Source organism: Mixophyes fleayi, chromosome 10 (assembly GCF_038048845.1).
Source record: "Mixophyes fleayi isolate aMixFle1 chromosome 10, aMixFle1.hap1, whole genome shotgun sequence".
NCBI lineage: Eukaryota > Metazoa > Chordata > Amphibia > Anura > Limnodynastidae > Mixophyes > Mixophyes fleayi.
In genome coordinates this window covers 56,000,785-56,017,706 of record NC_134411.1, presented here as the reverse complement: position 1 = coordinate 56,017,706, position 16,922 = coordinate 56,000,785, and the positions used below count along the sequence as shown (strand labels likewise).

The 16,922-nt window shown below is 40.8% G+C and overlaps 1 protein-coding gene across 5 annotated transcripts in view; it reads right to left on the bottom strand.

Moving 5' to 3' along the window:
- VRK3 (VRK serine/threonine kinase 3) overlaps positions 1-16,922 on the bottom strand; it is a 140,891-nt gene that overhangs the window by 47,272 nt on the left and 76,697 nt on the right. For all 5 annotated transcript variants that reach the window (XM_075188798.1, XM_075188802.1, XM_075188799.1 and 2 more), the window contains exons 9-10: positions 4,065-4,173; positions 609-698 (exon numbers count right to left, since the gene is read on the bottom strand). In XM_075188798.1, the coding sequence (XP_075044899.1) occupies positions 609-698; positions 4,065-4,173 (199 nt within the window). The remainder of the gene's footprint in view (positions 1-608; positions 699-4,064; positions 4,174-16,922) is intronic.

Genomic DNA, 16,922 nt, shown 5'->3' with positions numbered 1-16,922 from the left:
ATGTAGCACAAAGTAACCCTATTGCACACTGGAAAATATAATCCACCTAGTTAAAAAGAAATATGGATTCAGCTATGGCCCTTTTTATGATGAAACAGTCATGGGCAGGGGAAGGATGGCGCATTTTGGCTCAGGGGAGCAAGACTAAACTCAGCAGCCTATTAGGACTATTTTAAAGGAAAATAAATGCTGGTGGCCCAGTTACCCAGCCCAAGGTAGCCTATTATGGGACCAACCCGGGGGGGCATATGCCGCCCTGTCCCCAAACCCAGCCTGCCCCTGGTCATGAAGACCTTGTTACAGGGGCTAGAGACATAGTGGACTTATTCTATTTTATATCCCCCTAGAACACGCTTTTTGTATGCTGACGTAGTAGATTGCGTGCTATTTTTCCCTGATATTTTGTCAGGAGCATTTTAATAACCACTTATCTCCAGTTTTGCAACAAAAGGTGGAGTTAAACTGAAGATAAAAGTAACATGTTTTAATAGATTATGAAGTTAAGTTAATAACATTTTAAAGGACAATTGGGCATTGCTTTCTACCTGCTCCAATTTATAGAATATACCCAACTCCATCATCAGAACATGGAGGTGGTGCTTTCTTACCTCACAATCCTCTGTATTTACAAATATATTCTCTGCTGTGATGTCACCATGGACATACTCATTTTCATGGATAAATTCAAGTGCATCAATCTGCAGGAAAAAATATGACAATTTTGTGTTGGTGAAAAAAAAAGGAATTGTATGGTATATAAACAGTTATCATTCGATTCACTGTGGAATTCTGCATTCAGTGTTTCCACTTAAGTTTCCTGGTTTCCCGAAATGTTTCCACTAACGGATTTTTTTTTACAGTTTTTCCGTTTTTTTCAGGAAAACACAGGTCAAGATTAGGAAATCTGGAATTTGTAAGTAGAAACACTGGTTACAACGTAGATACTTTTTAAAGAGCTCACAATTGATTGATCCTGTGTTAAGCCAGTCACGTGTTACTTTAGTACACCACGGTTGACAACGAAGTCTGTGCGGTGTATGAAAAGTCGCTGGAGCCACTTGATCAAGGGCAGTTGCTATGGTTTGTTGAAAATGAGGAACTGCCCTATCAGGGGAGGAGAATGTAGAAATTGGGGAGGGAAGGTGTTGAAGAGAGGTAAAAAACTGTTGAAAATCAATAGAGTATGAGGAGGCTTGGAAGAGTTTGACATCAGGGAGGGTAAAGAACTGGGGGTGAGCGAGTAGCTAATAAGGTGATGATCCAAGTGGGGGAAAGGGGTGTTCGGGAAATCAGTAACTGAACATAGGTTAGAGAAAACAAGATCAAGACGTTGGCCATCCTGATGAGTAGGGGATTCAATCCACTGGGAGAGGTCAAGTGTGGAGGTTAGAGAGAGTAGTTTTGAAGCAGCATTGGAACGTGGATTAGCAATAAGGATGTTAAAATCACCCATGATAATGATGGGGATATCAGAAGACAAGAAGTGAGGGAACCATGCAGAGAAATGTTCAAGAAATTGTTGGTGTGGTCCAGGGAGGCGATAGATCAAAGCAACATGAACAGATAATAGGTTAAAAATCCTAACCGTATGTACTTCAAAAGATGTGAACATGAGTGATGGAACGCTTGGTACAACCGTGAATGTGCACTGTGGAGAGAGAAGTAGTCCAACCCCACCTCCTTATCTGCCTCCAGGTCTGGGGGTGTGGGTGAAGACACATAGATATGAATCAGGTTAGAAATGCCAGGAGGGGTAAAACAAATGAGTTATGATCTAGGTAGACTAGAGGAATGGTTAAGAAAGTGGCAACTACAGTTTAATGTAAAAAAAAAAAAAAAAAGCAAAATCATGCACTTTGGTCTCAAAACCCCAAAGGTTAAATACAGTATTAATGGCACTATAAAGAAAACTTCTGAGGAGGAAAGGAATCTAGGAGTCACTATTTCAGGTGACTTAAAGGCAGGTAAGCAATGTAACAAAGCAATGAGGAAGGCAAGTCAGATGCTTGGTTGCATAGGGAGAGGGATCAGTAGCAGAAATAAAGAAGTAATAATACCACTGTATAGGTCATTGGTACGGCCTCATCTAGAATACCGTGTTCAGTTCTGGAGGTCACATCTTCAGAAGGATATAAATACACTAGAGACTTGACACAGAAGGTAAACTAAAATGGTGCATGGCCTACAGCTCAAAACTTACCCGGAATAACTAAAAGATCTGTTAGGCTGCCCGGTCTTGTAATAAACTTACAGAACTAGCGGTAGAGGTCTTCGCCTATTGCAGGTGCCTTTCCTGTAGAGCTTGATGTGCTCACAGGTACTCGGATGTCCCCAGGTCTTAACTCTATTGTAGTGTAAGATTATTAACAAAACCGCAGCAGCAGGGCTGGTGGAAACAATCCAGATGATAACGAATGGTCAGACGTAAGCCGAGGTCAAGGGTCCAAAGCAAGCAGAGTAGTCAAAGACAGGCCAATAGGTCAGGGCTGGCAGCAAGCAGGGATATCCAAATAACAAGCAGAGGTCAGGGCAATTATGTCCAAAACAAAACCAAGGTCAAAACAGAAAATCTATCAGGAACTAGCAACTCAGCATACAGCAGGTCAGCCCTCCCTGCCTTCAATACTGAAAGAGACCAATCAGAAGGGGGGAGAGAGAGAGAGAGAGAGAGACTAATAAATAAACTAATGAGCCCCACAGGTGTGATACTAAAGAGCACGCGCCCGGCTGTCAGCATTGTCGGGACGCGGCGCTGACTTAGAACAGCGTCCCGGCCATTTCCCTGACAACGGCCGGGACACAGGAACCTGAAGGGACCAGAAGGGGAGCCGCTACTCGTAACAAGATCTTAATATGTATAGCATGGAGCAGAGAAGTGAAAGGGGGGACATAATAGAAACTTTCAACTATATCAAGGGATTTAACAAGGTACAGGAGGGAAATTCTTCAAAGGAAGAGAAATACTAGAACACGAGGGGCCTTCAGGATGAACCTCAGCCTTTAACATTCCAAATTTAACAGCTCAACTCCTGTTGTTGGATAATTTATATGCAGTGCTCAAAGTGGGGGTGTATACAGTTGTATGCCATATCACCACTTATCTTACTGCTTTGATAGTAAAGCTATCAAATTCCATTCACTTACATTCCCATTACATTTCGACTTGCGCCACTTCTAAATTTCCATACTGCCATCTCTAAATTTCCACTTTGATCACTGTACACCTGTATATAAACGTTTTACCTTTTTAATAAAGTTGATATTTATACCATATCTATTCTACTTTTGTAGTGGAGCTTGTTACTGTCTAGTATTATGAAATCGGTGGTAATCGATATCCCGACACCTGGGATATCAACACCCAATATACCTACATAAAAAAAACAAGACTGAAATAACGACCTATTTAAAATGTACACTTACCTTAACCCCGACGGCGGAGATTACCGAAAGGACTGATATGCGACTACTGCTAAATGTGAAGATGCTGGATCCTGGTGCTTCATTCTGATGTCACCGAAGAAACCCACATCTACATTTAAAGTGGTATGTTAGAGACAGGGGATAGGGTTAGGGTGCGCCGAACGTCGGTAACTTACGTGATGTTAGAATGAACCGCCGGCATCCAGCATCTTCACATTTAGCAGCAGTCACATAGCAGTGCTTTCGGTAATCTCTGCCATCGGGGTTAAGGTAAGTGTATATTTTAATTAAGTCGTTATTTCACTCTTCTTCTTTTTTTGTAGGTATAGTGGGTGTCCATATCCCAAGCATAGGAATATTGTACACAATCCTCTGAAATACTGCTACAAGATAAAAGTTAAAAAATTTAGGAAATAACAGTTACCTGAAAAATCAAAAGTATGAACAAGTTTTCCCATCATAACACAATTAAAATATAAATATAAATATATAAATATATTATGGGACCTCTCTAAACAATCTTTCACAAAACCAAAAACCTTATGGCATACATTTTTTACATTTTGTAGTTATTATCAAATTAATATTTTTAATGTCAGAAATATACATTCATGTTGAACAAATATGTTAAGATCACATACCATCCTGTACACAATCTGGTAGACAGATTTCTCAGGCAGTGTATCATTGATTTGATGATTGTTAATGATGGCTTGAAGATTCTGTCCCAATGCTGAAAACACCAAAAATCTGCAGCAAATAAATTGTAACATTAGTCAACATGGTTATCTTAAACATTCTGTAATATAACATGGACCACGATCCTGCATATATATTATTGATCAGCCTATCATGTCTATTTAGTAGCAGGAAATTAAATTATAGTTAATAAAGTATGACTGTTCTTTAACAGGTTGTGAAAATTGTGCAATTAATTAGCTCGCCTTTGCTAGAAATAAACTGAATCTCAATGGTGTCACTTCTACTATAGTGCAAAATGGCCATGGGGGCAATCAATAGCAAAATTCACTGATTAATGTGCCCAATGATATACAGGGACTGGCTGTGAATTCAACTAACTTTAAGGTTGAATTTGAAGAGATTTTGACAGCACAAGCTTCACAGAAAATTAAGTTTTCCCCTGAAAGTTACCAACTAAATAGACCTATGATATTCAGGACGTGAAGGTGTCTTTTAACTAGGATTTCCAGCTTGTTTCAAGTCATGTACTTCTACCAATACAACCTCTCCTGAGCCATAGGGCATAAAAAGCAACATTGGAGGAGTGTGCAAGTAAGTCTGAATTTTGGTAAATCAACAAATAACAATCAAATAAAGGGGGACTGAAGTGCTAGAACTTGTGATTTCCGAAGAATAAATATCTTGCTTACAGAAATGACACAACCAGAACAAGGTCTACTTAAATAACTATCTATTGCTCTTTTGTGGGGCTCCACATTGATTACTGGACTTTGTGTAAATCTGCACTAGCATTGCTTCAGAGATATTGTTTATTATCTTGCATTCCCTCAGACTGTATAAACCTGAACCAGCATTTCTTCAGAAACATTATTCATGTGATTGCATTGCCTCAGACTGTGTAAACCTGCACCAATATTTCCTCAGAGATATTGTTTCTATCTGTGTTGCAACAAACTACTGCATGATTCCTGCATTACTCATCCTTGAGTAAGCTTGTATTTTTCCTGTCTGCTCTTGTTACTGCAATCATCATCATCATCTATTTATACATCTACATCAGTGCTTGCCCGAATGGATCTTACAGTCTAAATTCCCTAACATACACACACACACAGACTAGGGTCAATTTGATAATAGTCAATTAACCTACTAGTATGTTTTTGGAGTGTGTGAGGAAACCGGAGCACCTGGAGGAATCCCACACAAACACGGTGAGAACATACAAACTCCATACAGATTAGGCCATGGTCGGGAATCAAACTCATGACCCCAGTGCTGTGAGGCAAAAGTGCTAACCACTAAGCCACCATGCCACCCAATAAACTTCATAACGATTTTACTACAACATAACCTCATTCTTCCTGTGATTTTCCTAACAAAACTTTTCCTTTCACACCAAGAGATATAAGTCTTCGACTGTAATAATTTTAGGCAGAAAACCAGCTTCCAAGCTCCTCCCATCAAATTAATTAGAAAATCTATTTAATTCCTTACTATTGTAAAACTCATTAGTCTAAAACTTCACAGATGGGTATCAACAGTAAAGATACATGATTTATATATTAATATATGCTTCTTCAGTGTAATCGTCTATAACAGACATCAAAATATATTGTAGATAATGAAATATTCAAATTGTATGCAGCTCAAATACTGCCACAGCTTATATTGCTCGCTTAAATAAATTGGCTTTACTTAATTTGGCTTTATGTTGGATACACACAAGTATATTAAGGATATGTATACAGCCAAAATGGAATATATAGTAGAGTAGTACAGGTTTTCAAAATAGAATCTTTTAGGTGCCACTGTTATAATAGTCTTATTTAAATATCTTATCTGATTGGTCACCCTTTTCTACTATGGTGTAATTGTTGTCATAAGTTTTAAATACAATCATATATTATTCTTGTGACTCAAATTTATAAGGATGTCCCTTATGCCTCTTAAACTGACCCGCTTGGCCCCCTCAATATCTCAATGTGTTCACTTAATTATATATGCAAATCTTTTAGAACCTATTCATTTCTTATAATCCACTGCCTACACACTGTGTGCAATGGTACATCACAATACTGCTGAATTAACCATCATATGAAAGTGCTCTGTGCTTGAATTGTTTCTACACAAAGTGTCTCTCTGACATCATTATTCAATATAATTAGAGACTGTATGTCTGTATTCTCTAGTGTGGTTAGAGACTATATCCTACCATCTCTTAAGTTAGCAATTTTTGCAAGCAGAATGGTGGTTGTTTTAGAGTGCTATCATAGTATCTACCCTTTGTGGAGACTCCCATTTCACTGTATCCTTGTTATGGAAAGGATAAAAGGACTGCAACCTGCATGAGACCTACAATCATGTTTGGTCCATGCTTCCTATAAGAGGTCTTCCAACTGAGGGGAAGAGAGGAAACAGTGTTTCTTCTTCCTTTCAAACAATGAATATCGGGACCTCTGACACCTGGCTGTCTGGAACATATAGTACCTGCCGGAGGGCTCACACTAAATCTTCTAATCCATTTCCTGCTGAAATCCCCATCCAGGCAGGAGTAAACCTCAGTCACCTCATCATCAGCAGCTATTTATATAGCGCCACTAATTCCGCAGCGCTGTACAGAGAACTCACTCACATCAGTCCCTGCCCCATTGGAGCTTACAGTCTAAATTCCCCAACATACACACACAGACAGACAGACAGACAGACAGACAGACAGAGAGTGAGAGACTAGGGTCAATTGATAGCAGCCAATTAACCCACTAGTATGTTTTTGGATTGTGGGAGGAAACCGGAGCACCCGGAGGAATACCACGCAAACACAGGGAGAACATACAAACTCCACACAGATAAGGCCATGATTAGCACTAGATGTACTCCCCATTTTTAATAAATTTGCAAAACTCTCAAAAAAACTTTTTTCACGTTGTCATTATGGGGTATTGTGCATAGAATTTTGAGGGGAAAAAGGAATTTATTCCATTTTGAAATAAGTCTGTAACATAACAAAATGTGGAAAAAATGAAGTGCTGTGTATACTTTCCGGATGCACTGTACCTTGCAAGTGACTGGCTCTGAGGGCTTTGACCTGCACATCCCATGCACCTAAGACCAAACCTCCTTTTGGGGGTCCCTGGTGAACACTCATGGCATATTAAACTCTTTGCTCAGTAGCGTCAACTGCTAGCAGGGGTATGTCCACTTTCCCAGTGTGAATTGTGATAACTGCAAACAAACACAAAGTCCAGAGCAGACACTGAAATACTCAAACCATCTACCCAGCTGTCTATTTTTTTGGCGGGTTTTGCCAAGTTAGAGGGAACACTGCCTCAGGGCCCAGCACCAATGGGATGACTGTCTTCAAGAAAAGCGGAATTACCAATGGCAGCCATGAAAAGAGAACCCAGTCCCGGAGGCATTATTATCCCAGTGTTTCCACATGGATAAAACAGAAATATATCTTAGCACTTTTGCAGGAAGGCTGAGAAAATAAAACTAATTACGAAGAACATATCAGCACTTCTGATGACAGCAGCTAACAGAAAGGAGTAGATATCACACCTTATACTCTTTATTCACAGCCAAACTGTGCAGGAGCAAAGGTTGGATTCCAGCATTGCTGTGTTTGAAGTCACAACATTGTATTGACTTAAAATTGACTTCTGCTTTTCCTCCAATGTCTGTTCCCCTCTTACATCCCCATCTATTTTACAGTCTCCTCTCCTTTGACCACGCAAGGGAATTCCACTCTGCAGGGTTATCCACAGGTCACCGATGCTGGGATTTTCCAGGAGGGGTTAGTAGGATGGAGATGGGCAGGGACCAGAATTCTCCCCAAGTGCAGTCCTCCCCTGCTGAGTTGGTGCCTCAATGCCTGACAAATTCCAGTAGAGAACAATGTTGGCCAACAATGGTTAAGAAGCATCCTAATTCAAATTAATGAAGGACAACTCCTTGTTTTCACTTCTTGCGAGCATTTTGTGACATTTCAAGGGCTTCAGACATTGCTGGCTTTTTGTTTTGTCCTGAAGAAGGTGGTTGTAATGCTAGGAAGTGGCAATTCTCAAATCCAGTAGGAAAAAGAACAACCATGATTTATTGGTGATTCCCTGTGTTTCCTTGTGAATCTTGTGTAATCCTGGTATTCTATATTCCAGTGCTTCTAAGCAAATCCTGGTATCCAGCATCCTATACTTCTCAGTTAATCCTGGTATCATGTATTCAGTGCTTCTCAACTAATCCTGGTATCCTGCATTGGGGCTTCTTAGCAGATCCTGATATCTAGCGTTCTATGCTTCTCAGCTAATCCTGGTATCCTGCATATGGTGTCAATCAGCATATCCTGGTACCCAACATCCTATACTTTTCAGCTAATCCTATATCCGGTGATTCTCATCTCATTCTGCTTCCCAGTGTCCTATGCTTCTGAGCTAATCCTGGTATCCTGTATTCAGTGCCTCTCAGCAAACCCTGGTATCCAACGCCCTATGCTTCTCAGCTAAACCTGTACCCGGTGGTTCTCTTCTCTGTCTGATTCCCAGTGCCCTATGTTTCTCATCTAGTCCTGGTATCCTGCAACCCATGCCTTTCTACAAATCCTGGTATCCAACGTCCTATGCTTCTCAGCTAATACTGTATACGGTGGTTCTCATTTCATTATGGTTCCTAGTGTCCTATGCGTCTCAGCTAATCCTGCTATCTAGTATCCAGTATCTATCCTTGTTTCCAGTAACATGTATCCAGAACTCCTCTTCAATTACCAGATCCCTGATTCAGGATTTGCTCTGCTTCTCTTATATCTCCACTTTCCGGTGAACACCCATCTCACCTGTCAGTCTCGCCTGTTACCCATCTCGAGAACTGTGACCTACGTGGCACTAGCAGCGAAGACCAAACCTCCTGGTGCAACACCTTCACCATGTCAGACTGTGTGCCTCCATGATGGGTGAAGCTAAATTTGGCAGATTGTTAGAATCTAGTTGTTTATTATAAGTTATTTTTCAGTTTTTTAATAATTATTTTATTTGTGAAATAAAAATCTTTTTAATCTATAGAAGCACACGATTTCTGTCATATTTCTGAAGATTCTTCCTAGTTTTTGTCGCACCTTTTTTATTGTTTCAGATTGTTATAATCCTACCACTTCTCGGGATGCACATTCAGTCACTTCAACATTATATATAGTATTTTGTTCAGATCTACTAAGTGGTGTCAGCACTTTTGCACAGTGGTTAGCATTGCTATTTCACAGCTGTCAAAGTCGAATAATTGGATGAAATAGTTTTAAATGAATAAATATCGATTGTAATTGTTTTCTGTGTGATTGCAATTAGTACGCTACATCATACAATGGTTAATTATTCAATGGCACAGGTAAACAAAGTAAATACACTTACATTCACACCTACATTTATAAATAGTTCACTCTTAATAAAGTTCCAACTCACATTATTTTATCATTAAGACTTAGAGATTATTTATACAAAGATAAATAATACATTAAAGATATTTATGGTTCAGGTCCTAAGAAATGTATGGTCTTATATTAATTCACATTTCACTCCTAGGAATCTGGTATCATCAGAGAAGCGATAGCAGTTGCTAGTTATGATTAGTATAAGATGAATTCTCATAAGTACTCTGCTAAAGGGTTAGTTTAAACTAGATTTTTGTTGGTTTCCTGAGGCAAGACACTTACACAGCTGTTGGAGTGAGTTGCCCCCACCTTTGAAGAAGTATCATTTGAACTCACCTATGGCGTGCATTGTACTGGACCATCATAAAACATGAACCAATGAAGAACTATCTTAGTGTTATCTTTGTGTATAATGTGACATCATCACTGTTTTTTTGTCAACTCAAACTGCATAAAAAGCCACTAGACCGGCGGTTCCCAAACTGTGCGCCGCGGCTCCCAGGGGTGCAGCGGCGCTGTCACTGGGGTGCCGCGGGCCAGACATAAAAAAAAACCAAAACACAGAAACTTACCCATCCGTCGGGCGCCGGGACCCAGCAGCCTCCTCTCTCCTGCAGCTGTCACTGAATATCGACGTCAGTAACAAACTGCAGGAGAGAGGAGGCTGCTGGGTCCCGGCGCTCGACGGATTGGTAAGTTTCTGTGTTTTGTTTTTTTTATTGGCTGGCGCCTGGCGCGGGGCAGAGTGAGAGGGATCGTGGCAGAGGAGGGGGACAGCGGGACAGAGGAGGAGAGCAGAGGATGGTGACAGCGGGACAGAGGAGGAGAGCAGAGGATGGTGACAGCGGGACAGAGGTTGGTGACAGAGAATGGTGACAGCGGGACAGAGGAGGAGAGCAGAGGATGGTGACAGCGGGACAGAGGTTGATGACAGAGAATGGTGACAGCGGGACAGAGGAGGAGAGCAGAGGATGGTGACAGTGGGACAGAGGTTGGTGACAGAGAATGGTGACAGCGGGACAAAGGAGGAGAGCAGAGGATGGTCACAGCGGGACAGAGGTTGGTGACAGAGGATGGTGACAGCGGGACAGAGGAGGAGAGCAGAGGATGGTGACAGCGGGACAGAGAATGGTGACAGCGGGATAGAGGAGGAGAGCAGAGGATGGTGACAGTGGGACAGAGGTTGGTGACAGAGAGCAGAGGATGGGGACAGAGAGCAGAGGATGGGGACAGCGGGGCAGAGGATGGGGACAGCGGGGCAGAGGAGGGGCACAGCGGGGCAGAGTAGGGACACAGCGTGAGAGGGGCAGTGGAGGGGGACACAGCGTGAGAGGGCAGAGGAGGGGACAGTGTGTGAGAGGGCAGAGGAGGGGGACATTGTGAGAGAGGGCAGAGGAGGGGGGACAGCGTGACAGAACAGAGGAGGGGGACAGCATGACAGAGCAGAGGAGGGGGGACAGCGTGTCTGGATGCAGAGGGGGCAGTGTGTCTGGATGCAGAGGGGGCAGAGTGCCTGAGGGCAGAGTGTCTGGATGCAGAGGGGGCATTTTTGCATACAACTAAATAAGTATTTCTGTCCTGACCTAAATACTTATTACAATTTTTTGACCCAACTACTTCTAAAACAGGACTGCTCAATAATTATTTTGGAGGGGTGCCTTGAAAAAATTTGGAGACTCTTAGGGTGCCGCGAACTGCAAAAGTTTGGGAACCACTGCACTAGACAGTATCACTCACTCTCTTTGACCACAGACTTCAGGATTGAATGACTGTTACTGGATCCAGTGCTCAAGCATAACATATCGGTTATACTTTCTTGAATTTTGTTATGCTTTGTTATATTGTTGCTATTAAATCTCTTTGTGCGTTGGAGCCACATTAATCACATTGGACAATATTTATTGGTGACAATAGAGATGGATATTACACAGTGCTGGGGTAATTTGTTGGGTTCCTACCAAGACCCTATCTGTCTATTTTGTTCCTGATTTGCATGGGTTTCCACTGAGTGCTCCGGATTCCTTCCACAGTGCAAAAACATACTGGCAGGATAACTGGCTTCTGACAAAATGAAAACTAGTGTGTGTGTGTGTGTGTTAAGAAATTTAGAATATAAACTCCAATGGAGCTAGTATTGATATGAATGATTAAATATTTAATTAGCATTATATAAACAATAATAATGATAAAAATATTATAATAAAGTTAACACTTGTGCAAACATTCTCAAACATAAATCCAATCTGAAAAGAGGAGTGTCTTTTATATAACTACATGAATACAATCTACCACAAAGTGTTACAAAAATTAAAGGGACTGTAACCAGAAAAAAACATTTGCTTTGTGCCTAGCAGGCTATGAACAAATTAATGGGGGTATATTTACTAAACTGCTGGTGTGAAAAAGTGGAGATGTTGCCTACAGCAGCCAATCAGATTCTAATTAATATTTATTTAGTGCATTCTATAAAGTGACAACTAGAATCTGATTGGTTGCTATAGGCAACATCTCCACTTTTTCAATCCCGCAGTTTAGTAAATATACCACATGGTCTGTTACTTTTTTGCCTGCTCTTCATTTTTTCAGTCTATTCCAATTACACATATATTCTTTGTCACCAAGCTCTGCCACCAACCTATTATTTTGTGAGAGACTTATCACACCTTAAAAAGATTTACAACTAATGGAACCTTTTGTCAATGGTGAGATCTGATTAACTACACGTAGCACCAAAATAAAATATACATTTATAAAACAAGAATATTTGAAAAAAAAAATCATCTATTAAATTGGGCCTTCAAACCTGTTAAATAAAACATATGATGTTAGCCAAACAAACAAAAAGAAAGGAACAAAAACACCCTGTGCCACCGCTTTTGGTGACTTCTAATTGCCTTTTTAGGAAACATGTGGTCTGACAGCAGATGGCTACACCTATAACTTATATAGGAAAAATCTAATATCTCCTAAATTTACCTCCCATAATTGATATTATTAGTAACCAAACACATATTGCTAAATAGGAAGGTGAATGGCAACCCATAAGTCAAATAATGCCGCCTGTCATGCAGGGAATGGATGGAATTGAGTTTTGAATCAACTGATCAACTTTAGATAGCCTTATTTTGTATCTATACATTAGTAAATTTATACTGGATTGATTTATGATAAAATTGGGTTTGTATGACAATCATTAGAAAAAAATCTGCTACTTATAATCATTCCGGATTCAAATGCAAGTTATAAAATTGAGGTTGTAAAATCCTTTCACCATTTTAGCTGACCAATTGCAGACTGTTACACCAGTTGGGGGAGGAAAGTGAGAATCAGTCTCTAAAAAGACCAGGGGGTAAATGTATCAATATGCGGGTTCTTCAACACCCGCGTGTTCAGCCTCTTCCCCGATTAAATTTCAAGCGGCGCTGCATTGTAAAGGGTTAACTTCCCTTTACAATGCAGCGCCGCTTGAAATTTAATCGCGGAAGAGGCTGAACACGCGGGTGTTGAAGAACCCGCATATTGATACATTTACCCCCAGATCACCTAATAACTAGTGTTATTAGATGATAACTAGCGTCATATTTCTTCCAACAGAACACTGCCATCACCGCCACCAACAGGAGGCGAGGGAGGAGGCCATTGGAGCACATGAAGGAGCCCCTGGAGCAACCCCAGCAGGAGGAGACAGGGAGCCCAACCCAGGTCCCTGAATAAATATGCAAGTATGATGATTCAATAATCTAGTAGTGTTTTTAATTATTTATTTTCTGCATAAAGGTATAGGCCTCAAAAATAATTTCTTTGCTAAATCTGTATTTGCCTAGGCAAAGATTGTTATTATACAGGTGTATGATTAAATGTGCCCTCCACAAAACATCTGCATGTACCTCCAAAATACAGTCTTCTGGCTAGTACTGTATTCACACTAAGATTAATCTTTCAAAGAATATCTATTAATGTAACAGCTCTGAAATTTGCAGAGCTAGAAAAATGTGGGACCAATTTAAAACCATATAGCAAATATATGTTTTTAACATGTAATAATGTTGTGATGTTAAAATGTAGTCTTTTCTATTTTTTTTCATGTGAATAAGAAACACCCCTCTCCTGCACATTATTATACAGAGGGTTAAAAAATTACTAAATATTTAGGAATGATAAAAAAATAATTTATAAGTTTGTATTTAAATTGTTAATTTTGTTTAACTTTATTTGATTATAACATTATGTTGTTTCAAGAAAAAACCTTTGTGTGTGTGTTTTTTTCTAAGCAAATGTGTAATAATGACATACTTGTTAGTAAAGGATATTATAAAGAGCTTATTGCTATCATGCAATAGTGCAGGGTGATGAGATAATGCAGTAAAAGGGTTAACATGATGCAATTGTCAGGAAAGATCAGTGAATAGGAGTAAGAAGGTCAATTAGGGTAATTCAGGAAATGCATGTATGCGCATTCAGATGTGAATTAGGAGTAAATATGTATGTAGTTAAAAAAGGTGCACTTGCTCCAAAATCATTTAGAAGAACAAATGACGTCTATGTGTGATTTATGTCACGTAAGTGAGTTACTACTAGAGATGGGCAGGCTCGGTTCCCTGAGATCCAAACCCGCCCGAACTTCACGATTTCGCGCCAATTCGGATTCGAAATCGAGGCAAAACGTCATTGTGACGTCGTCGGATCTCGAAGCTCGGTTCTCGCAATATTTGAAATCCATAAATACCCGCCTCCACAGCAATCCATCTCCATTTGACAGAGGGAGAGAGCAGGGTTAGGTCGCAGGCAACATTAGAGCAGGGACAGAGCAATTATTCTTGCATTTCTTATTGCAATTCTTCTAGCAATTCGTCTAGCAATTGTTATAGCAGTAAGAGAGGAGGATAGAAGCATTTATTCAAACATTATCAACTGTTTGGGTTGTCATATTTCCTCCCACAGAAACTATTTTCTGGCTACAGAAAGTATTGTCTAGCAGCACTATCTATTTAATATTTTGCACTACAAGTGTTTTGGGGTGTCCCATATTCCCCAGTGTGAAACCACAATTTTTCTGGCTACAGAAAGTATTGTCTAGCAGCACTATCTATTTAATATTTTGCACTACAAGTGTTTTGGGGTGTTTCATATTCCCCATTGTGAAACCACAATTTTTCTGGTGTTGGAAGTCTTATCTAGCAGTATAATCTATTTAATATTTTACACTACAAGTGCTTTGGGGTCTCCCATATTCCCCAGTGTGAACCCACAATTTTTCTGGTGTTGAAAGTCTTATCTAGCAGCACTATCTATTTCATATTTTGCACTACAAGTGCTTTGGACTCATTAAAATGGATTCAAAGCAGTCCACATATGAGCAGGATCAGCAAGCAGGTGCTGATGGTAGTGTTCCCAGTACGTCATCTGGTAAAGCCTATGTAAAAGTACATAGTCTTTTTAAATCGGGTAAAAAAACACACCCCCAAAAATTGAAGCGAAAAAGAAATGTAACTGAGGAAAAGTTAACTGCCGATAAAAAAATATTGCCAACATGCCATTCTACACACGCAGTGGCAAAGACAGAATGAGACCTTCACCTTTCTCTATTAGTGCCAGATCAAAAAATGTTACTAAGCCGAGCTGCAAGAAAACAGTAAGGCATGAGAGGAAAATATATGCTCAGAATCAGAAATGACACCAATCCCTATGGAGAGTTCATCCACCAGTGGTATGTGTAATCGTGAGCATTCTGATAGTGTACCCATAAAGAAGGGCCCTTTCAGCCTTTCTGCTGATGTGTGCCTGAACAGTCCGAGTGCAGCCGGTGATACACCAATTGAAGATGCCACTTTGGAATTGGAAGAGGATGAGGGGGAGATTTGTGTAGGCGACGAGGGCGCTAATGAGTATGTTGATGAGGTTGAGGTTATTTGTGTAAGTCCTGCACCAGTGGCAGCAGTTCTGGCACGTGACAAGAAAAAGGCCATTGTCATGCCAGGGCATAAAACAAAAAAATTCACTTCTTATGTGTGGAATTATTTCTACCCAAATCCTGACAACAGTTGTATAGCCATTTGTAGTGTATATAAAGCCACAGTCAATCGAGGGAGGGACCTTAACCATCTTGGAACCTCATCCATGTTACGTCATTTGACAAGAGTTCATGGCAAAATGTTGGGAAAAGCTGAAAATTCTTCTAAAAAAATTACAAGCACTCCATCATCAGCTAGGACCCTTCGGTCACCGACATCCCGACGGCTAAATACACCCACAACACCATCCTCATCAATATCCTCAGTAGCGCTCGGAGTTAGTCCTGCATCCCACTTAGTAAGGTTGGATGACTCCTACACTATAATTGATTCCTCTGAAGAAAGTGTTAGTCCCACTGCTGCTGCTGTTGCTGCTGCTGGGGGTGAATCTTCATCCCAGAAGAAGGCCAAGAAAAAGAGCAGTCCTACATTACAACAATTAACTGTGAAACAATCATTTGCTAGGGGAAGCAAATATGACAGCAGTCAACCATTTGCCAAGCGAATCACAGACGCCATGGCTACTATGTTAGTGTTAGATCTGCATCCAATATCCACAAAAAACGCAGCTGGTTTTTCAGTTAAATGAGGTTTTGTGTCCCCGTTACAAAATTCCATTTTCCCCGTAAAGCTATTCCGCAACTATACCAAAAAGTGTGTAAAAATGTAGAGATTGTGCTGAAAAATGCCATTCTGCCCACTGTCCACTTAACCACAGATATGTGGACAAGTGGAAGTGGGCAAACCAAAGACTATATGACTATGACAGGCTTGACTGTGTGGGTTGGTCATTCGCCTTCACCAGCAGGTAAAGCAGCAGCATGTACACCACTACGTAACATTTGTCACAGGCAGGCCACTCTTTGTATCACCGGCTTCACTAACAGGCATACAGCTGACAATTTGTTACGAAAAGTAAGAGATGTGATTGATACGGAAGCCACGAAAACCCTTGTTCACTCGCTTATCTCTCGCCTTGACTACTGTAACCTTCTTCTCTCTGGCCTACCTGATTCTCACCTTGACCCTCTTATGTCTATCCTCAATGCTGCTGCCCCCCTCATTTTTCTCTCCCGCCGCTCTATCTCTGCGGTCTCCCTCCAACAGTCACTACATTGGCTCCCCATACCCTACAGAATTAAATTTAAACTCCTCACCCTCACCTTTAAAGCTCTTAGTCAATCCTTCCCTCCCTACATCTCCAATCTCATCTCTACCTACACTCCTACCCACCCCCTCCGCTCTGCCTCTGACCGCCGCCTCACTACTTCACTGATCACCTCCTCTCACTCTCGTCTTCAGGACTTTGCCCGGGCTGCTCCCCTGCAGTGGAACGATCTTCCACGTTCCATCAGGCTAGCATCTACTCTCAA